General features: G+C 42.6%; 1 protein-coding gene across 1 annotated transcript in view; it reads left to right on the forward strand.

Moving 5' to 3' along the window:
• Positions 1-23,200, forward strand: part of LOC127663296 (teneurin-2-like) — a 291,708-nt gene that overhangs the window by 28,281 nt on the left and 240,227 nt on the right. The window contains exon 2 of the mRNA XM_052154811.1: positions 45-320. Within this exon, the coding sequence (XP_052010771.1) occupies positions 45-320 (276 nt within the window). The remainder of the gene's footprint in view (positions 1-44; positions 321-23,200) is intronic.

A 23,200-nucleotide genomic window follows, 5' to 3' on the forward strand; every position in this document is an offset into this window, starting at 1 on the left:
TAGTCTTTCTGTTAACCGATTATGTTTTGTCTCTATTATTTTAGAGAACTTTACTTTAGCTGAGTTGGGCATCTGTGAACCAGCCCCTCATCAGAACACGTACTGCCCAGACCTTGGCCTCCTGCAACGCGGCTACTCTCTAAGTGCCGGTTCCGATGCGGATTCCGACCCAGAGGGCCCCATCTCCCCAGAGCGAGCCATCCAGCTGTGGGGGGGCCATGGCATCAAGTCCCGCTGCAGTTCTGGCCTATCCAGCAGAGAGAACTCCGCCCTGACCCTCACAGACTCTGAGAACGAGAACAAGTCTGATGATGAATCAGGTGAGAGATAAAGTGTTAGAGAGAGAGAGAGAGCGAGAGAGCAAGGAAAAGCAAAAGAGAGAGCTAGTATCTTATGTGTTTATGAGAAACTGTGGGTGTGAGTAAAATCTTTAAGGCTTTTAGAGTGTGAGAGAACAGATGCCAAAGATGTGCAATATCTGATGAAACATTCACTTTTGTTTCCATTTGGTTCATTTAGAGCTGAATGTATTTCAGATGCCTTTTGTGTTGCTCTTACCTGTATTTCATACTTTCACTGTGCATGGGTAATTATTTCCCTGTCGACCCAAACCACAACCACTTTTGTTAGTCAAACTGCAATGATTTAAAGACAGTCTGTGGCTTAAGTGTGTATAAATAGACTGCATACAGCATAACATGTCATACTCAATTAAAACAAAAAGACCATATGCAGGAAGATTTTTCTGAAATGTCAAAGACCGTGTGTTCGGTAAGTGAAAACATTGTGGCTTTTTCCCCCACACATCTACACGTGTCTGTTTTCATGAGTGTTATTGTTGACGTATGAATTTCCCCTCGGTACCTTGCTGGCAGGAATCAAGCAACACATTTCTCAATTCCACACTTCCACGTTAATTCGTTGACATTTAAACCTTTGCATTTTTTGTAGAAAGTGTCAGAAGAGGTTCATGAAAAGCAAAAAAAAAAAAAACTTCTAATTAATTGACTTCTCACTGAATCAGTCTTCAAACTGATCTGGCAGCTGTGAATTCCAACATTGCACAAACTCACTCTAACAATTTATCAAACTACTCAACAGCTATTAAACATGAAAAGAAACACCTTGGGGCAGCCGGCTTAATCTCGACGGCTGATAATTGCCTTGCGGCTAATTGCCACGTTAATGTCTTGGCCACTGTTTCTTAGTGCCATTTATGTTTTTTATGGTGCAGTACAAATGTGGGCACAGTATGTGCCAGTCACAAGATCACATCTCTGTCTGCCCTGACAGCAGTGCATGCTAGCTGGATATTGTCTTCAGAACTATGAAGACTGTATAAGAAATTTCAAATTAAATGTCTCTCTGGCTCTGCCTGATCATCTGTGCAGTTTTTGGGAGCCACAAAGGAAATCACTTTTTAAATTACTTGCAACAATGGCAATAACACTCATATCCAAATCCAATGCTTAGGGAAGAAAAAATTAAATTTTTTTATATATTTAATGTTATGTTTCTTCTCTTAACATAACCTTTAATAAACACAGACTCGCAGTCACAGTTGAGACGATTGTATTTACTGAACCATCATCGCACACAGAACAAACATGCATCAATCCGCTGACTTAACACACACACTCATAGTGGAGCGTAATGTTCTAACGCGCCACAAAGTAGTGCCTACATATATGTATTGCAATCAGAGTCAATACATAACAATTCCTCCCTTCCAGCTTTGATGCACTTATAATCATCAAACAAAAATTATATTGATTTACCAATATCCAATTTGAAAACAATTAAAATTTTACAACATTTCAATAACTCATGTCATGTCCGGTGTTGTAGTACTGTCCCCTAGATTCGGTAGAACAGCAGATGTCCCAGTTTGACCAGTCACCTTTCCAGGTGAAGCATCAAGAAGTTGATCAACATGTCTGCACCAGATGACATTGGGTTCCACACTCACAGTGTATGACAGCGGTCCAGTTTGTGACAAGATTTCTGCTTGTTGCCATTTGTCACTCTGGCTGCGATAGTCTCTTGTCAGTACTTTTTGTCCAACATCAAATGATCTCAGTTTTCTTTGTTGTTGAATGGGTGAACATTGTTTGTTTGACACCTGTTTTTGAATGTCCGGTTTCACTAGATCCAAGCGAGATCTCAAGTTTCTTCCCATAAACAACATTGACGGTGACTGTCCAGTAGTAGTGTGTGGAGTGTTTCTGTACGCCAGCAGAAAGTTGGCAATTTTCTGCTGCAGTGGCACTTCCTCCTTTCTACTTGCTTTCATGGACTGTTTAAAGGTTTGTACAAACCGCTCAGCTAGTCCATTAGTTGCCGGATGGTGAGGAGCAGATGTTAAGTGTTTAATCCCGTTGATTTTCAGGAAAGTTTGGAACTCCTCACTGGTAAACTGGGTACCATTGTCACTTACAAGTTGTAGCGGGTATCCAGTGCGAGCAAAAAGCATCTGTAATAGGTTCACTGTTACAGTTGAAGTTGCTTTCTTCACAGTGAAAACTTCGGGCCACTTGGAATGAGCGTCGACCACAATAAGGAACATGTGATCCAAGAAAGGTCCAGCGTAGTCGATATGAAGGCGTTGCCACGGGGCAACTGGCCATTCCCAAGTGTGAACGGGTGCAATCTGAGGTTGGCGCTGAGTGTGGTGGCAACCTGTGCATGTTTTGACCAGAGTTTCAATTTGGTTGTCAAGGCCAGGCCACCATACATAACTTCTAGCGAGACTTTTCATTTTCACCACACCCATGTGTCCATCATGCAGTGAGTTAAGAACTTTGGGTCGCAGTTTGGGAGGTACAATTACACGTGACCCCCACATGACACATCCTTGACACACGGTAAGTTGGTCTTTTCTGGTGAAATAGTCCGAAAGTTCTGTATCTGTGCGTGCTGTCCAACCATTCACAGTTAAATCATACACTCTGGAAAGCAATGGGTCGTTTCTTGTTTCTTTGCTTATTTGTGCACTTGTCACAGGGAGCGTTTCCATTTGTAACATGTGAAGGTTTAAAGCAGGATCAGAGCCCTTCCCTGACAGTGACTGAGGCAGACGGGACAGTCCATCTGCATTTCCATGTAGTTTTGTCCCTTTGTATTCAATGGTGTAGGTGTGCGCTCCCAGAAAAAGAGCCCAACGCTGTAACTGAGCCGCAGCCGTTGCCGGAACACCTTTGTGTGGACTGAAAATAGAAACTAGTGGCTGATGGTCTGTAATCCGCGTGAAATGCTTGCCATATAGATACTGGTTAAACTTTTTCACTCCCCACACTAAACTTAAAGCTTCTCTGTCTATCTGTGCGTAATTACGCTCTGCTGGTGACAGAGAACATGATGCAAAAGCTATGGGGCGTTCAGAGCCATCACTGATTTTGTGTGACAGAACGGCACCAATACCGTAAGGCGAAGCGTCACATGCTAGGCGCAAGGGCAACTTTGGGTCATAATGAGTCAGCACTTTGTCTGAAATGATGAGTTTCTTTGCCTTTTTAAACGCCTGCTCACAGTCTCTAGTCCAATCCCACTTTGTGTTTTGATGCAACAGCACATTGAGTGGGTGCAACACCGTTGAAAGATTTGGCAAAAACTTATGGTAATAGTTAACGAGGCCAAGAAATGAACGTAACTGACTTACGTTTTCCGGTTGTGGAGAATTCACAACGGCCTCAATTTTGTCCTGAGTTTTGTGAAGTCCCTGTTTATATATTTTGTGACCACAATACTCAATGGACTCCTTGAAGAACTCGCATTTCTTCCTATTTGCCTTAAGCCCATATTCCTCCAGTTTTGTCAAAACTGCATCCAAATTGACCAAATGTGAGTTTTCGTCTGAGCCTGTCACAATAATGTCATCTAAGTAACATTGAGTACCTGAAATTCCTTGTAGCACCTGGTCCATAGCACGTTGCCAGATTGCTGGAGCACTAGTAATGCCAAATACAAGCCGATTGTATTGGTATAGACCTTTGTGGGTGTTAATGGTGAGGTACTTGCGTGAACTTTCATCCATCTCCATTTGTAGATAAGCTTGTGCAAGGTCAATCTTTGTGAAATGTTCACCATTTGCTAAGGATGCAAAAATGTCATCAATGCGAGGTAGTGGATACTGATCTGCATGAAGTACAGGATTAACAGTTACTTTGAAATCACCACAAATGCGCAACTTGTCTGAAGACTTTTTAGCCACAGGCACAATTGGTGTAGCCCATTCAGACCAGTCCACCTTGGATAATATCTGTTGATCCATGAGATGTTGCAGTTCAGCTTCCACTTTTGGCCGTAGAGCATATGGAACAGGTCGTGCTTTGTGAAACTTTGGTTTTGCATCTTCTTGTAGCTCAAGACGCGCTTTGATGTGTTTCATGGTTCCAATGCCTTCACTAAAGACTTGTGCATGCTTGTCAAGTATTTCAGATAACTTTTTGTCAGTGAGTTGCTTGGAGGCAATACGCAAAGTCTTTATTTCATGCCAGTTGAGCCTGATCTGTCTTAGCCATCTGCGACCAAACAGTGGCACCCCTCCATCCTTCAGAACAAACAGCTCAAGATTGCAAGTTTGGTTTTTATATTTCACTTTCACTTTGAGTTTTCCCAGTGGTGTGACTTTTTCACCCGTGTATGTTTTCAACTTTACTCTGGTGCGTGACAGTTTTGTGTCTGGAAAGTTTTTCTTGTAATCCTTGAAAGATATGATTGACAGCGCTGACCCTGTGTCTAGTTCCATTTTTAATGGCACTCCATTGACTTTTGGTGTCAGCCATATCACATCACTGTCATCCTTTTCTGTCGCATACAACCCTAAACAGGCCAATTCTTCCTCACTAGAACTGTCAGAGTCTGTTTGTGCTACTTTGTGAAGCCTCTGCCCTCTTTTTACATTTACTTTCTCTTTAGAGTTGCTGTACTTTGATTTACACATTTTCTGTATGTGCCCCCTCTTATTACATTGACGGCAGTCTTTATCTTTAAACCAAAACTCCGTGGGGTCATGTGACTGTTTACCGCATCTGAAGCAGGGCTTTGCTTTGGTATTCCACAGCTTGGAGTGCATTTTGAATACAGAACATGTCGTTGGGTTTTTACCTTGCAGTTCTGTTGCATCCCTTACTACTGTCTCCACTGAAACCGCAATTTCCACTGCTCGTTGTAAAGTAAGTTTGTCCTCCGTCAAAAGCCGTTTTTGAATGCTCTCGTTGTGCAGCCCGCACACGAACCGGTCCCTCAAAGCGTCAGAAAGTCCATCTCTAAACTGGCAATGCTCGGCTAGTTTCCTCAGCTCAGCGATGTATTCTGACACGGACTCACTTTTTGACTGGTTTCTCTTGTGAAATCTAAAACGCTCAGCGATCACTAATGGCGCTGGGTTTAGGTGACTTTTCAGCGTTCGCGTTATTTCATCAAATGTTTTGTCTGCCGGTTTAGCTGGAGCAAGGCTGCGGAGTACGTTGTAAGTTTTCGCGCCCATAACACTTAGTAGGACTGCTACTTGTCTTTCATTCTGTATCTCGTTTGCTAGACAGTACTGCTCAACTCTTTCCACATATGTTGTCCAGTCCTCCACCGAACTATCAAAACTGTCCATATGTCCCAATATTCCAGCCATTTTTGCTTCTTGGCATCTAATCACTTTTACCTTGGTCTTGATGAACAAACGTCCCCACCTCCAGCTAGCTCGTCCATGGCAGAACTGCGGGGTGAGCAGACGAAACTTTCGTCCACAAAACCAAGTCCATTCAAAACTTTACACCGGTCTTATTCAATCTGATGTATTTCGCGGGTTCTTCTTAAGACTCGTCGCCAGTTTTGTTATGTTTCTTCTCTTAACATAACCTTTAATAAACACAGACTCGCAGTCACAGTTGAGACGATTGTATTTACTGAACCATCATCGCACACAGAACAAACATGCATCAATCCGCTGACTTAACACACACACACTCATAGTGGAGCGTAATGTTCTAACGCGCCACAAAGTAGTGCCTACATCTATGTATTGCAATCAGAGTCAATACATAACATTTAAACTCAGCTAAAAAAGAAATTTCCCTTTTTCAGGACACTATATTTTAAAGATAATTTTGTAAAAATCCAAATGACTTTACAGATCTTTATTGTAAAGGGTTTAAACAATATTTTCCATGCTTGTTCAATGAACCATAAACAATTAATGAACCTGCACCTGTGGAACAGTCATTAAGATACTAACAGCTTACATACGGTAGGCAATTAAGGTCACAGTTATAAAAATTAGGCCACTAAAGAGACCTTTCTACTGACTCTGAAACACACCAAAATATAGATGTCCAGGGTCCCTGCTCATCTGCGTGAATGTGCCTTAGGCATGCTGCATGGAGGCATTAGGACTGCAGATGTGGCCAGGGTAATAAATTGGAATGTCCATACTGTGAGACGCCTAAGACAGCGCTACAGGGAGACAGGAAGGACAGCTGATAATCCTCGCAGTGTCAGACCACGTGTAACAACACCTGCACAGGATTGGTACATCCGAATATCACACCTGCAGGACAGACACTGGATGGCAACAACAACTGCCCGAGTTAAACCAGGAATGCACAATCCCTCCATCATTGATCAGACTCTCTGCAATAGGCTGAGAGAGGCTGGACTGAGGGCATGTAGGCCTGTTGTAAGGCAGGTCCTTACCAGACATCACCGGCAATAACATCGCCCATGGGCTCTAACCCACCTTCACTGGACCAGACAGGACTGGCAAAAGTGCTCTTCAATCAAATAAAATCAAATCACTTTATTGTCACACTACTGTGTACACAAGTGCAACAGTAGGTGAAAGTCTTGTGTGCAGTTCCGAATAACATAGCAGTAGTACCAATTACAATAAACAACATATTTACACAACACAATTTACATAACACATGTACACATACTTATACAACACAATATACAATGTACAGTAAACAATACACACAATATAGAATACACATACAATAAAAAAAAAAATGTGTAAGGGTATATAAAAATATATATACAGTCAGTCGTTGAATTGGGGAGAATATATTTGACAGTCCAGTGTGTGGGACAAGATGATGATTAATAAAGTGCAATGCTGATTGCTGATCGTGAGAGATCAAGTGTTCAAAAGTCTGATTGCTTGGGGGAAGAAACTGTCATGTAGTTGGCTTGTGCGGGTCCTGATGCTGCGATACCGCCTGCCTGATGGTAGCAGTGAGAGCAGCCCATGACTCAGGTGACTGGAGTCTCTGATGATCCTCTGAGCTTTTTTCGCACACTGATGTCCTGGAGGGAGGGAAGCTCACCTCTGATGATGTTTCTGGCAGTTCGCACCACCCTTTGCAGGTCTTTGCGGTTGTGGGCGGTGCTATTGCCGTACCAGGCGGTGATGCAGCCAGTCAGGATGCTCTCTACAGTGCTGGTGTAGAACTGTGTGAGGATGTGGTGGTTCATTCCAAACTTCCTCAGCCGTCTCAGGAAGAAGAGGCGCTGGTGAGCCTTCTTCACAACGGCCTCAGTGTGGACGGACCATGTGAGTTCCTCAGTAATGTGGACACCGAGGAACTTGAAGCTGCTGACTCTCTCCACCGGTGCTCCATTAATGGTGATGGGGCTGTGTTCTCTGTCTTTCTTCCTGAAGTCCACTACAAGCTCCTTGGTTTTACTGACTTTGAGGGAGAGGTTGTGCTCCTGACACCAGCGTGTCAGAGTGTGCACCTCCTCTCTGTAGGCTGTTTCATCATTGTCAGTGATCAGACCTACCACCGTCGTATCGTCAGCAAACTTAATGATGGCATTGGAGCCATGTGTTGCCACACAGTCATGTGTGTATAGTGAATACAGGAGTGGGCTGAGAACACAGCCCTGCGGGGCTCCAGTGTTGAGGGTCAGTGATGAGGAGGTGTTGCTGCCCATTCTGACCACCTGACGTCTGCCTGACAGGAAGTCCAGGATCCAGCTGCACAGCGAGGTGTTTAAGCCCAGATTCCGGAGTTTGCTTCGGAACAGGCACAATGGTTGATGTTTTAAAGCATGTGGGGACTACAGACAGACAGGGAGACAGGACAGATTGAAAATGTCCGTAAAAACACCAGCCAGTGGATTCGCGCACGCTCTGATGACGCGGCCAGGAATGCCGTCTGGCCCCCGGCTTTACGGATGTTCACCCGTCGGAAGGAACGTGTTACATCCGCAACAGAGACAGAGAGTGAACCAACCTCTGTAGCGTCAGCCGTGAGTGCTCTCTCTGCGAGGGCGGTGTTGTTTTCCTCAAAATGAGCATAAAATGAATTAAGATCATCCGGGAGAGAGGCAGCGGTGTTCATGGTGGAGATTTTATTCCGTTTATAGTCCGTGATGATGTTAATTCCCTGCCACATGCTTCTAGAGTCTGTGGTGTTAAACTGTCCTTCAATTTTGTGCCTGTATTGGCGTTTGGCTGCTCTGATAGTGTTACGGAGGGCATAACTGGCTTGTGTTCCCGGAATTAAAAGCGGAGGTCCGTGCACTGAGTGCCGCACGCAGCGTAAACCTGGATGTTATCATCAGAGGCGGACCGGAACATCTCCCAGTCCGCGTGATCAAAACCGACCAGCACTGGATCATTCTGAGGGTGGGTGCTTCCCGTTTCAGTTTCTGCCTGTAAGCGGGCAGAAGCAGAATGGAAGAGTGGTCCGATTTACCAAATGGTTGGTGGGGGAGGGATTTGTAGCCATCCCAGAAAGGAGAATAGCAGTGGTCCAAGACCCGGCCTCCTTGTGTGTTGAAGCTGATGTGTTGGTGATATTTTGGTGCTATTGTTTTAAAATTTGCTTTGTTGAGGTCCCCGGCAACAATGAACGCAGCCTCAGGGTGCGCGGTTTCCTGCTCACTTATACACCCATACAGTTCCCTGAGTGCCCGGTCTGTGTCGGCTTGTGGGGGGATGTACACAGCTGTGATGATGACCGCTGTGAATTCCCTCGGTAGCCAGAATGGTCGACACAGAAGCATGAGATATTCCAGATCAGGAGAGCAGAAAGACTTGATAAAATGTACGTTCCTCTGATCACACCATGATTTGTTGATCATAAAACATACACCACCACCTCTGCTTTTACCTGAGAGGTCTTTCGCTCTGTCCGCTCGGTGAACGGAGAACCCCGCGGTTTCAATGGCCGAGTCTGGAATCTCTGCAGCCAGCCAGGTTTCTGTAAGGCATATAACGCAGCAGTCCCTCGTCTCTCGTTGGAAAGAGATCCGCGCTCTCAGCTCGCAGAGTTTGTTGTCCAGAGACTGAACATTTGCAAGTAGAATACTGGGTAGCGGGGGTCGATTTGCGCGACGTCTTACTCTGATTTGAACGCCGGCTCTTTTTCCCTTTTTCCTTCTGCGTTTCCGCAGCCGAGCAGCCCAGACAAAGGGCTCCGCTGGCGTGTTTTTAAACAGCGAGTCGGCGTTGAGGAATTTGAAGTCCGGTTTTCAGTGTGTAATTGCCTGTCGTACACAATAAGGCAGACAACATCCAAGACAAAAAAACACAAAACTGTAAACAAAACAAACAATAAACTGCAGCGTTTTGACGGAGCCCGCGATGCAGCAGCCATACTCGGCACCATCTGACGAGTCGTGTTTTTGTCTCAACAGGGGTGATGGTAGGGCTCATGTGTATCGTCGAAGGAATGAGCGTTACGCCGAGGCCTGTACTCTTGAGCGGGATCGATTTGGAGGTGGAAGGTCCGTCTTGGTCTGGGGCGGTATGTCAAAGCATCATCGGACTGAGCTTGTTGTCACTGTAGGCAATCTCAATGCTGTGCATTACAGGGAAAACATCTCCTCCCTCATGTGATACCCTTCCTGCAGGCTCATCCTGACATGACCCTCCAGCATGACAATGCCACCAGCCATACTGCTCGTTCTGTGCATGATTTCCTGCAAGACAGGAATGTCAGTGTTCTACAAGTCTGGGACCTGTTGGATTGGAGAGTGAGGGCTTGTCCCCCCAACTTCTGGGAACTTGCAAGTGCCTTGGTGGGAGAGTGGGGTAACATCTCGCAGCAAGAACTGGCAAATCTGGTGCAGTCCATGAGGAGGAAATGCACTGCAGTACTTAATGCAGCTGGTGGCTACACCAGATGTTGACTCTTACTTTGATTTTGACTCCCACGTTCAGGGACACATTATTCATTGTCTGTTAGTCACATGTCAGTGAAATGTGTAAATTTTATGTCTTAGTTGTCTTTTATGTTAATACAAATATTTACACATGATAAGTTTGCTGAAAATAAAAGCAGTTGAAAGTGAGATGATATTTCTTTGTTTAGCTGAGTTTATTAAACATTCATCAATGACAAACCATGGTTTACAACAAAACTCAGGCAGCTTCGTCAGGCCAAAGAGGATGCTTACAGATAAAATACTGTACATTCAGGCCAGGAACACACTTAATAAGGAAATCAGAGTGGTTAAAAGAAGCTACTCTGATAATCTGAAAAACAAGTATTCAGCTAACAGCCCTGCATCAGTGTGGAGAGGCCTAAAAGACTTTAATAACTTCAAGACACCATCCCCCAACACTATAGGGAACCAAACACTAGCTGACGAATTTAATGTGTTTTACTTTAGATTTGAAAGGCCAAGTCTCACACCCCACACCCGCTCTGACCTTCACTTCACATAAACATCTCCTACAACCCTCCTCCTCCCCCCTCCTGTATGCAATCTGATATGTGAAGAGGAGGAATGCCATGTCTTCTGGAAACAAAATTCAAGGAAAGCTCAGGGTCCAGATGGTGTTTCATCATTGAATTCATCATTACTGGATACCCCCTGCCCTCCCTTCAAGAACTGTACACTTTCAGATTGAGGAAAAAGGCTGTAAAAATCAAACTGGACCCCACTCACCGAGCCCACTACCTTTTTGAACAGTTGCCTTCTGGATGGTGCTACAGAGCACTGAGCACCAGAGCCATCAGGCACAGGACATTTTTTCCCTCAGGCTATCCATCTCATGAACAGTTAAAACTGCCCCATTGAGCAATAATTATGTGCAATACACAAATTAGTTTATTTATATTTATCCAACACCATTCCTTGCATCAGTATATACCATATTTGTTTTTGTACACACACACACACACATACATATATATATATATATATATATATATATATATATATATATATATATATATATAGTGCATTTCTATATATACTTCTATTTTCTATTCACTTTTTAATTTTAAATTATAATCTCTGTCTTGTTGTTGTATTGTTTGTGCACTGGAAGCTTCAGTCACCAAGACAATTTCCTTGACAATAAAGCTCATTCTTATTCTGGTTAATGTTCACATCAACAAATCAGAATGGGGAAAAAACATTGATCTCAGTGATTTGGAGCATGGTATGATTGTTAGTGCCAGATGGGCTGGTTTGTGTATTTCTGTAACTGCTGATCTCCATGGATTTTCATGCACAACAGTCACTAGAAGTTACTCTGAATGGTTCCAAAACAAAAATATCCAGTGAGTGGCAGTTCCGTGTTGTCGCTTGAGGGGGACCTACACAATGTTAAGCTGGTGGTTTTAATGTGGCTGATCGGTATATGTATATACACTCTACATGGTCAAAAGTTTTGAAACACTTGACTGAAATGTTTCTCATGATCTTAAACATCTTTTGATCTGAAAGCGAATGCTTAAATGTTTGAAATTAGTTTTGTAAACAAAAATATAATTGTGCCACCATATTAATTTATTTCATTATAAAGGTTTTTGAAATTGATGACTAGGACCAAATAATAAAAAAAAAGCAGCCAACAAAGCCCAACATAGTTGGGAACTCAATCAATACTGTTTATTGAAGGTCCTCTGGAAAACAATCATAATATTTGGGGGTCCTTGCCATAAAATATAAATAAATAAAAAAAGAAATCCTGCTTTAGATTGAAAAATTGCTTGTCTCTGGAAACGTATCGCATCATGTCTGGTTTGGACACTGTGTAAAGACTTATTATGATTATTTTTCTCTGATGTTCTTAACTCATAAAACTAGATAGTGTATGATTTATACTTCATTGCATCTGTGCTTGAGAAAATCAAGCTTTCTTGTAGTTGAACTAAATTAAATACCGAATTTGAGATGGAATATTGCTTTCAGCATATGTGTTTTCGAAAAGAAGAAAGCTTATGTTCAAAATAGAAGCAAGTAAATCTGTCATTTCTGTCTTTCCACTTCTAACACACTTTGAAGCCTCACCTCTATCTTTTCCCCTTTCTTATTTTTTTCCTCCTTTTTTGTGCGTGGAATGTGCTTCAAAATCTTTCGCTCTCTCATCTTTGTTATATGGATGTGTCAGCTGTGCCAATCACTTTGAAAGACAGGTGTCACTCACAGAAGGAGAGTGAAAGGGGTCAGGAGGAAATTTTCATCCATTATCACCCTGCCTGCCTCTTTCCAAAAACTCTCCCAGGCGTAAAGGCAGCTTTTAAAGTCTACCACCCGCTTTGACTAAAAACATCCATTTATGTTTTTGAGATGTTAGGTCTAAGCATGGGCTTTCTAGTCAATCTCTGATTGGACACAGTGTCAAAGGTTTTTAAGATAAAAATAGCCCACTTCCTTTCATATGATTTTACTCCTGTGAATCCATCTTGTTCGCCTCATTCAACAGTTGTCACATTTTCTGTAAGCTGTGACATCAGTCTGTTCTCTATTAATTAACATGTGTCTATAACGCATCTTCCACAGTCATAGACTAGCGTCATTCAGATTGTAATTTGCACATGCTAGTACAGTGGTTTTTATTAGACATCAAGTGGAAACACAAAAAACACACACAAAAATATGACTTTTGTATTAAACATTAAATGTTATTAATAGTACTGCAAACTGTATGGGGCAAACAAATTACAAAATTATTAACATCACAGACTTAATAGGAAAATTGACAATTTTGGTTTCTAATGTCTCAAGTTTCAATGGTATCATGCACTTCCACACAAATAATGTTTAATTGCAAGTGAAACTGTATTCATTATTTTATTTTATTTTTTTGTAGGATGACTGTATATCATGGAGCATGTCCATATTAGCATATGCTCACTTTGGCTAGCTTCTATAAAGTGACAGATGAATTTCAAGCAAAATTTGTATGTAATTTGATTGTACGCATAACCGTTTATGTCAACAACGTCTAGGTTATGGATATAACCTCCGTTCCCTGATGGAGGGAACAAGATGTTGTGTCGAAGAGAGGTAGGAGTGGTGACATACACCACATGGGCTTTTAGGTCACATGTGGGAAGTGGTGCTGTGGTAGATCCCGCCTCTTCTGAGGGAGGAGTTGCTACAGACATGGCGACCGGGGGGCTGTGGGAACTGCCCAAGGGAGACACGGGTCCGCTCGTAAGGGGACGTACCGTGGAAAATACACACAGGGGGGAAGTCCACGTAGGAGCCCTGACATGTGGAGCACCTATTATAGTACAGTGGATTGGGTCGGTTAATTCCTCCACTGAATTGTGGACCCAGAGGGCTAGGTAGGAGTCATCCAGGGAGCCGAGTGAGTGGGATCACCTGGGAGAAAAAGCGCACGGTTTTACCTCAACCGAAGGAAAGGGCGCTAGGTGCAAGCGATCCACCCGGTCAGTCCGTCAGCGTATTACCGAGTTCAACTGGCTCGGACCTGAGAAAACACGGGATGAAATTGAATCTACCCTGAGATTGTAATATCTCGCAAAGGTAGTAGGTGTTGCCCAACCCGCTGCTCTGCATATGTCTGCCAGGGAGGTGCCTCTGGCCACTGCCCATGAGGACGATAGGCCAATAAAATGGCGTCCACCACCCAGTGGGAGAGCCTCTGTTTGGAGTCAGCGTTCCCTTTCCGCTCTCCACCAAAGCAGACAAAGATCTGCTCAGAACGTCTAAAGCTCTGCGTGTGGTCCAAGTAGATACGCAAAGCACGTACCGGACACAGCAACGAAGGGCCTGGGTCTGCCTCCTCCCGGGGCAGCGCTTGCTGGTTCACTACCTGGTCTCTGAAGGGCGTGGTAGGAACCTTGAGAAAGTAGCCCGGCCGCGATCTTAGGATCACATGTGTGTCTCCAGGCAAGTGTCGCTGACAGAGAACACTTTTAGGTCCCCGACCATCTTGATGGAGGCGAGCGCGATCAGCAGGGCTGTATTTAGGGAGCGGGTCCTGAGTCCATCTGATTCTAGCGGCTCGAAGGGGGGTCTCTGAAGGCCCGAGAGGACCACTGAGAGATCCCAGGAGGGGAACAGGCTTGGCCGGGAGGGATTTAACCTCAGATAATCAAGTCGTTCTTACCCAAAGACTTGCCGTCTACTGCATGGTGGTGGGCTACATACACCTTCAAGGTGGATGCGGACAGCCTCCCCTCCAACCTCTCCTGCAGAAACAAGAGCACTGACCTGACTGCGCAACTTTGGGTCTTCGGTCCGAGAAGAACACCAATTCGCGTACAAGCGCCACTTTAGGGTGTAAAGTTGCCTGGTAGAAGGGGCTCGACGGCAGGTGGTAGATCAGCTAGATCTTCCGCGTCCCGTCCAGGGGCCAGACGTGGAGGTTCCAGATGTCTGGGTGTGGATGCCAGAGCGTGCCCCGTCCCTGAGAAAGATGGTCTTTCCTCATGGAGATTTGCCAGGTAGGGGCTGTTGCGATTAGTACAAGGTCCGAGAACCAAGCCCGGGTGGGCCAATAGGGAGCCACTAGAGTGACATTTAGAGTAACCAACACCTGTGCAAGAAGGCTCACTGGGGGAAATGCATACTTGTTTCGCAGCCCCATGGGCCAGCTGTGACCCAGTGCTTCAGCCCCGAGGGGAGCCTCTGTTCTGGCATACCAGAGTGGGCAGTGGGAAGTCTCTTGGGAGGCGAACAGGTCTACCAAATCAGCTGGACCAACTGGGGGTGAAGCCTCCACTCTCCACTGGGCAAGCATTGACGTGATAGCGCATCCGCCACCACATTGAGGTTAACGGGGATGTGAGTGACGCACAGTGACTTGAGTTGCTGCTGTCGAGTTGTGACATGTGGCGGGAGCGTACGCCGCCTTGGCGATTTATGTACGCTACAGTGGTGGTGCTGTCTTGATCTGATCAAGACGTGTTTGCCCTGCACCAACGGGAGAAACCTCCGCAGGGCAAAGAATACGGTCAACAACTCTAGGCAGTTGATGTGCCAGCGCAGCGGGGCCCTTTTCCAACAGCCCCCAGCTGCGTGCCTGTTGCACACGGCGCCCCAACCCAATTTGGAGGTATCAGTCATGACCAGGACGCGTCGGGACACCTGCTGCGAGGGGACTCCTGCCCGCAGAAAGCAGAGGTCTGTCAAGGGTTTGAATGATTGGTGCCAGGTCACCCAGAGACAAAGGAAATAGCTCTTTTATTGAGAATGTGGCTACCGCAGTCCTGAGGGTGTGCAGAAAATGAAATCAATTCAAACAAGGATTTTCCTCCCGGCCCTCCGCCAGGGGACAGATTGGTCTGCTTACCAGCTCCAGAACGAACATCTTGGTCTCTGGGTCGATCGTCTCAGGAGCGCCTGGGTCCTTCCGGGTCCTTGAGGGGGTCCTTGAGATGGGCGGGCGTGCGCTTCCTGCGGGGCGCTCGATGCAGGTGCTGAGAGCTGGGCACGGTTTGAGGCGGAGCTCGACCAAGTTCAGCCACAGATTTCATTCCTGAACCACAAGTGTGGCCATCGTGACTGCACTGTGGCCTTCATGGCCCTGAGGACGAGGTCGGTCATTGAGTGCAGTTCCTGCAGCACGTCGGGATCATGACTACCCACATGCAGATCTTTGAGTGCCATGGCCTGGTGGACTTGGCATGCAGGGCGGAAGTGGCCTGTCTGGTGGCGCTGTAGGCTTTGGCGGCCAATGATGACGTCATCCTACAGGCCTTTGAGGGAAGCACAGGGTGACCCCCCCTCCCCCCCAGGTGGCGGCGTTCTTGGGGCATAGGTGGATCGCAACCGCCCTATCCACCTGGGGAATCACAGTGTACCCGTGGGCCGCTCCACTGTCGAGGGTAGTGAGAGCGGATGAGCGAGAGGCTTTGTGACGAGTGGAGAGGGGTGCTCTCCATGCAGTCGTCAGCTCATCATGCACCTCCGGGAAGAAAGGGACCGGGGGGCTATGGCTGTGAGCGGTGCACAGACCCAAGGAACCAATCATCCAGCCGCGACGGAGGGGAGGACGGAGGGTTCCAGTCCACCCCCGCGCTGGTGCCGGCCTGGGCAAGCATGCCGGACATCTGGGCCTCAGCCTGGGCATGCTGGCCCAAAGGCGGCAGCCCAGATGAGTCATCCGCGTCAGATGCCGGACCACTCTCCGATGCAGTGGCGAGCTCATCCAACTCAGGGGGGCTCCAGAGGATAGGCAGGCTGGCTGTGAGGCAAGCCGCTGTTGCCTCGAGCCCGATTAGTCAAAATAATGAGTTTGTGGTTATCAACATTATGCCACAGATGCTGTCGATTGAGCTTAACTTGTATTTAACCCGGACTATTCTTTTAAATGAACTGGGTTATTCATGAAAGTTATAAGATATAAACTACTAGGGCTTCCCCCTTATAGTTGACCAAATGGTAGTCGATGAGAAGAGTCTTGGTCGACCAAGTTTTGATTGGTTGGTTGGGTGGCGAATGGCGAAGACATGATCGTTTACATGATCGGCTGGTCTATATTGTAATGAATTATGTCGGGCAGGAAATCCAAAGTGTGGGATCATTTCAAGAGTGTAAAGGACAACCCCAAGAAGGTGACATGCAAACTCTCCAGGCAAACATTCTCCAATCATTGATTGACCTCAAACATGGCTTATCATTTGAAACATGTAAGTAGCCTTACATTAGCTTAGCCACTCACTCTAATGGTCAATAGTCTGCACTTACTGTATTTAGCACCTTTTATTAACCTTAGAGGTTACAAAGCACTTTACACTGTGTCTCATTCACACACCAATGGCAGCAGAGCTTGGGTTTAGTGTTTTGCCCAAGGACACTTTGGCATGTGGGCCAGGAATCGAACCGACAACCCTGCGATTATCGGCCGACCTGCTCTACCACCTGAGCCACAGCCGCCCACACTAACGTTAGATAACCTAGATAAATATGCGCTATTAGGCTTATACAAGTGTTCGTGGGGAGGGGGGAAGCTAAATTAGTACCTCGCTTACTGCATGTTTAACTTAATGTGAACTTTAACTTAATGTTAACTTTTGCCGGTATTGCTGTGGCTCGCTTTGTGCGTGCACTTGTAAAATTTAGATTTTAAAGGCTCATTATTACAGTTAGTATTTCTCTGTAATGTCAGTGTAAGCAGTGTTACATTTTCTAATGCCCTCCAAAATATATATATTTAAGTAATTAAATTAATATCATAAACGTGTGACAGCTAGTCAACTAATGGCTTAAACTAATGACTACTAGTCAACTAGGAAATTCTTTGGTCGGGGGCAGCACTATAAACTACCTCAAAGATACAGAATACAGTATACACATACAGTATATCACTGCCATGGATGCGCACTCTTTCTCCTCACGCTATAGGTTTGCTTGTGTGCACGCGAGAGAGAGCACTGTCATCGATGGTCATGGAAAATGCAAAATGATGATTATAATACAACGATTTTATCAATGATGCGATAGACATGATACTTGATACATTTCTAGTGGTTGACATATCTACCGGTCTGACGCAGAGCCATGCAGCTGCTTGATGATCTCGTTATAAAGCACCAACAAGGTATGCCATTTTAAGAGGTTTTTAAAGTCTTGCAGTGCTTGGTTAAGATGTTATAGAATTTTCAGGACCATTGAAGATCCCAAAAAAAAATAAACCCACAAGCAATTGTCCATGCGACAGCCAGCACACCTGCGTTAGAAGCAGAATACTGTAAATTTGGTGTGCGTCATCCTCACACATTTGTGATAAGAGGCTGTTATTGATAGAATGGTATTTCATTCTTTTTTTTACATTTATTTTATGTTTGAGATTTTGCTAATTTTGACACATAAAAACAAGCAAGAAACTCCGCTTAAACCATCTTCACGTGGTATATGTCTCCCTCTGTCTCTGCATGCGTGTGAAAGAAAGAGAGGGAGGGACGGAGAGAGAGAGCGAAAAAACTGTGATTTTAATGCATAAATAACTAACGTGCCTGTTTTAAAAGTATTTGGTGTAGTATTGAAAGTATTTATAAAAGTATTTATGAGGGAAGATGCATTAGGGAGTTTTAATTATGATGGTAGGCTGCAATAAGAATAAGTTCATATCTTTGGCTGTTAGATCAGCTGTTACTCGTGCCTGTGCAGCCAATCTAGGCAATCTAGGCTGCATTCGCAAGCAGTAATTTTCACACAAATGCAAGGAAAAACTCTTGCATTGTGGAGCCCTGATCATTGTAAATAATTCACGAAATGTATCATATTCTAACTGCATAAATTAAATTGTATTTTTCATTATTATCTTTACTAAAATACAAATATTTGGGAACTCCACTAAGTCTATTTTTTACTTCTTATGGGGGGGTCCCTAATGCCTTATGTGGGGTCCAGATCAGAAACTTACAAAACTGTTGAAAAATAGCAGTTATTAATAACAATATTACTAAGAATAGGTCAAATATGGGAGAAAGTACTGCAAAGATTGAAAGAGGGAAATGGACCTGAAGAATATTTGAGTCCAAACGATGACAGAAAAATAAATACTGTAAAATGTGTGGATTATAGATTTATTGGCAGATAGTTCAGTGTTGACACATATTGTAACATACAGACATATTGATATTATGTATCACTTTTTAAAAAAACATCTCATACGAAGTGATTCACAAAAAATATATAAATAAAACAACAATAAAAAACAAAAATTAAAAGATAAGGAAAAAAATGAAAAGCACCCAAAAATAAAAGTATTGGTAATAAAAGTAAAGAAAAAAAAAAAAAAAAAAAAAAAAAAAAGAAAATGGCTTTAATATGGAAAAATGGAAGGAAGCCTAGTTAAAAATAATTAATATACTGTGCTATTGTGCATTGTTGTCACTTGACCTCACTACTTTATGGCATCCAGTTATCATCTTGAAAATAAATATGTTTTATTTGCATTTCTTATAAAATTGTATGTAATTTGTATAATTGTGTCTATTATAATTGTGTATTATTCTTTGTCAGTCCAAACAAATAATGGCTTAAGAAAAATATGAAAATGTTGTTAAAATATTGTAGTTGACCACAAACTGCCTTTTGTTTGTCTTGTGCCTTCCATACAAAAATATAATAATAAAAAATTATGGAAAAAAAAAATAGTGTCCATCTGTAATCTAATTTAAATAAACTAGCTATTCAGATTCCCTTAGATAAAAGTGGAGTTTAAGTGCTTCAGATAAATTCCTCCAACTGTACCTTGCCTTTATAAACATGTATTCTAAATGTATTCTTTTACACTGAATACATTACTTTTTATGTTATATATTCTGAATACTTTACTGAATACATTTAAACACTTTTACACTGAATACATTATACAGTATTCAGCCCGGAATACTTTCTTAAAGTAATCCCCCAGCCCTGGTTCTGGGTCACGTTATTTCCACTTTTGTTTAATTATAAATACATGTGGCTGTTATTTTCTTCCTGCTATCATTATGTATAGAACAAGCACAAGATAAAGGGATAAAACAATCAACTAAAAAATCACACATTTTTGTCATTTTGCAAATAATCATCAACTAATCATCAACTAATATATATATATATATATATATATATATATATATATATATATATATATATATATATATATATTAGTTGATGATTATTTGCAAAATGACAAAAATGTGTGTGAAATTGAAATGGATCAAACTTAAAATTTTCAAGCATATTTAAAAGAAAAAAACCTATATATTAACATTTATTTTAAATAAATTAATTTAAACATGCATCAAACATTTAATAGCATATTATTGGCAATCTACCTTTATGACTATTACCTTTACTGTACTGTGAATACTTCATGCTGTGTTTTTTTTTGCCAGTTTGGGATATTGTATTGTGATTAGCAGGTTGTCTGTGCAGATGTAATGTTATGTATATGTTGTGGATATAGTGATTAATGGATAAATTGATGTTTGAGTGAGGTAATTAACCCGCTTGTAAAGTGGTTCGTTTTGCCTGTGTTCCGTTCATGCAATTCAAATGAGGAAATGTCCAACATACAAAATTAAATGAATCAACTTCTTTTTGAGGATTCTTTTTCTAAAAACATGTGGCTTCTTCTGTTTGTTGACTAATATCTTGGAGTATTACATTTTTCTCATAATTTTGTCATCATCTGTATGTTTTAATTCAAATCGTTCATAAACGTTATCCATTTTTTTTTTACAAAACAATAAATAAATCATCATCAATGTACCTTTCCAAAAGTTATTTTGTTGATGAGATTAACACTGCATGTGATCCACGACTTGTTGACACACAGAGTTGTAGCCAGCCAACCAGAAAGAGATGACAGCTGTCATTTGTGCTTTGTGCAGTGTGTTTGTTTGCATAGGTATTTGTACTCCAGCCACAGAAGAAATTATCCCATCATTCTGTTGCAGCCCCATGCGAGCTGCATTTGGCAGTGGTTCGGCGATCAGCATTTCGCCTCACGTTCGATAAACAAAGCCACCTTGGCGCCCCATGCTGCGAGAGGAGCGGGCGGCTTTTGTCCGCTGGATTATTTGTATTCTCCCACACTGATCTGCGTCACAAAGCATTTAATAAGCTTTCTTGGGGGCTTTGAAATATGTTTGGAATTTTTTTTCCTTTTATTTGATTTCTTCCATTTATCCTCTGAAAAAGATAATTTAAAAGGACATTTAAGATAATTAAGTTTTAAACCTTAAATATTTTCCTGCTGTCGGTGTGTGTGTGTGTGTGTGTGTGTGTGTGTGGGGTGGCGGGGCTGTGGCAATAGATGTGCAGCACTCTGATTTACAAGTGTTACATATATCGGCTGTGTCTTTTCAATACGATTCCATCAGAGGATTGTGGGAGTGACCATTATATTTCATTACTACTATGACCCCAATTGTATTCTTTTTTTTTTTATAATCAGCCCCATTAACTCTGAATGAATAACCATAAATCGTGCTTTGGATAATGTGAATTTTGCAGAGACGTGGGGGGCGAACTCGCATTAATTCAACAAGATTTAACCGAACCAATCGTGCCTCTTAATGCAACCGTGTAGCGGGAGGATGATTTGCGATGAAGATTACAGTATGAATGAGGCTCTCTGCAAATAACTGAAATCAATCGTGTATTGTGAGCATCAGGAGAGGTCTCGTTAATAAGGAAGCAAAGAGCATCAGTAGGCAAAGAGAGAAATCAAAGTTGCATGCTGGGATATTCATATCTAAGAGTTCAGACTGGTATCATTTGATACATGCTGAAATGAGGTAACTCCATGTGGGCTTCAGGAATTCCATTCAGATGCATGCTGTAGTTTTTATGCACGTGTTTAATGAATATTTCACAATTTTGCATGCATTGTTAAAAGAGGATGATGAAAGGTTTGGATGCTGATTGTTAAAATAAATGTGGGATTGTGCCAGAATGTATTTCCAGAATTAATGATTTAACACCCCTTGAGGTGAACCCGAAGCGAGTGTTTTATTAGAGAACTAATGACCCTCTGATACTTCTCTCGCTTGTGCTCACTCATTTCATATTTATCTAATGGAAAGGCCACAGTGAGTCAAGTACCAACTACTTGTATTAACCTATTCAATTTATTTTTCCTTTTTGTCTTTTTTTGCCATTTGCAATTTTTTTAATTTTTATTTAACTCTGAAAAGGAACTCAGAAAATAAAAAGTCAGTAAAGAACATTCAGATTTTCATACAGCTCGTGGGTGACAGCGAAGTGGATGAAATCTTTTAAGACGAAGCATCTCTCTTTTCTGTCAGGGGTCTGTTTAGTGGAGAGGTTGAGTAAAAGGTTGTATCGACTTCCTACACTAAAGTTGTGAAGGAGAGAAATGTCATGGTGTCATTCTATGGAAGGTAAACACACTCGCACACATTCAAATAGAATGTCCCTTACAAAAATGTGCGGTGGTGGTACCATAGTACATCAATAGCAGCAGACTGCAATATCATGGTGCTTTAATATTACAAAGTGACTCCTTTATTCATGTACCTTGGCATTTACATGGTACTTCAAACAAAATCATTATACTACATGTCCAAAAAAACATGGTAATATAGTTTTCAGTGGTGCTATTTACTTTGAGGATTTAACATGCACTATACCATAGTACATTTATTTACAGTTTATATAATAATAATACTGAGTGATTGCCAAATAAATTGATATTTACTCAAGGTACTACAAGTTACTTTAGACAATACCGTGGTATTACCATGGTGATACTGTGATACGTTTAGGTACTTTTTCTGTTAGTATATCATTTTTACACATGTTTTCAAATAAAGAAAATACTCAAAAAAGATGGTTTAAATCATGTAAACCTCCCAAAATAAATAATAAAAAAATATATAAAATAAAAACCCTGAACAAGCAATAAATAAATAAATAAAAAGATGAGTTGCAGTGCTTTTCATTTTCCCAAACATTTAGGAAATTTACAGGCAGAAGGCAGATGTGCTCGTAAAAAGTCCTATATCTCGTTGCCGCTCGCAGGTGAAAGGAGGACACTTGTAAATTACTGCGGCAGCATCCACGCCCCACAGCTAAATACCGTTGATCACAGCAAAGAATGATTAAAACATGTATAAGCTGATATAAGAGCTAGTCCGGACATTGATTTGAGCATTAAATATTCCTGCCTTTTTTACAACTCTCCCTCCAGAGGTCTCTTTCAGTTCTCTCCACTTCCATTGCTGTGTTCATTACATTCCAGCTTAAGTTAATGAAACTAACCCAGGCCGTCTCAGGGGGCCTTTATGTGCACAGATCAGTCGGACCCTCAGTAAATCTGGGCTAAACCATCCCCTCTCATCTCAGAGCTCTGTAGAATTTTCTGCCGCCCACTGGTCGACCATCAGACACCACTATGTCATAAATGGGGCGTGAAGATGGAGTAATATTTAGCTGGTTGACCTTTCCAAAACGTACATCTGTCTTTCACCCGAATGTCTTTGTGTCTGTGTGCCAAGCTGATTGTTATTTATTGTGGACAATG

Source organism: Xyrauchen texanus, chromosome 23 (assembly GCF_025860055.1).
Source record: "Xyrauchen texanus isolate HMW12.3.18 chromosome 23, RBS_HiC_50CHRs, whole genome shotgun sequence".
NCBI classification, from domain to species: domain Eukaryota; kingdom Metazoa; phylum Chordata; class Actinopteri; order Cypriniformes; family Catostomidae; genus Xyrauchen; species Xyrauchen texanus.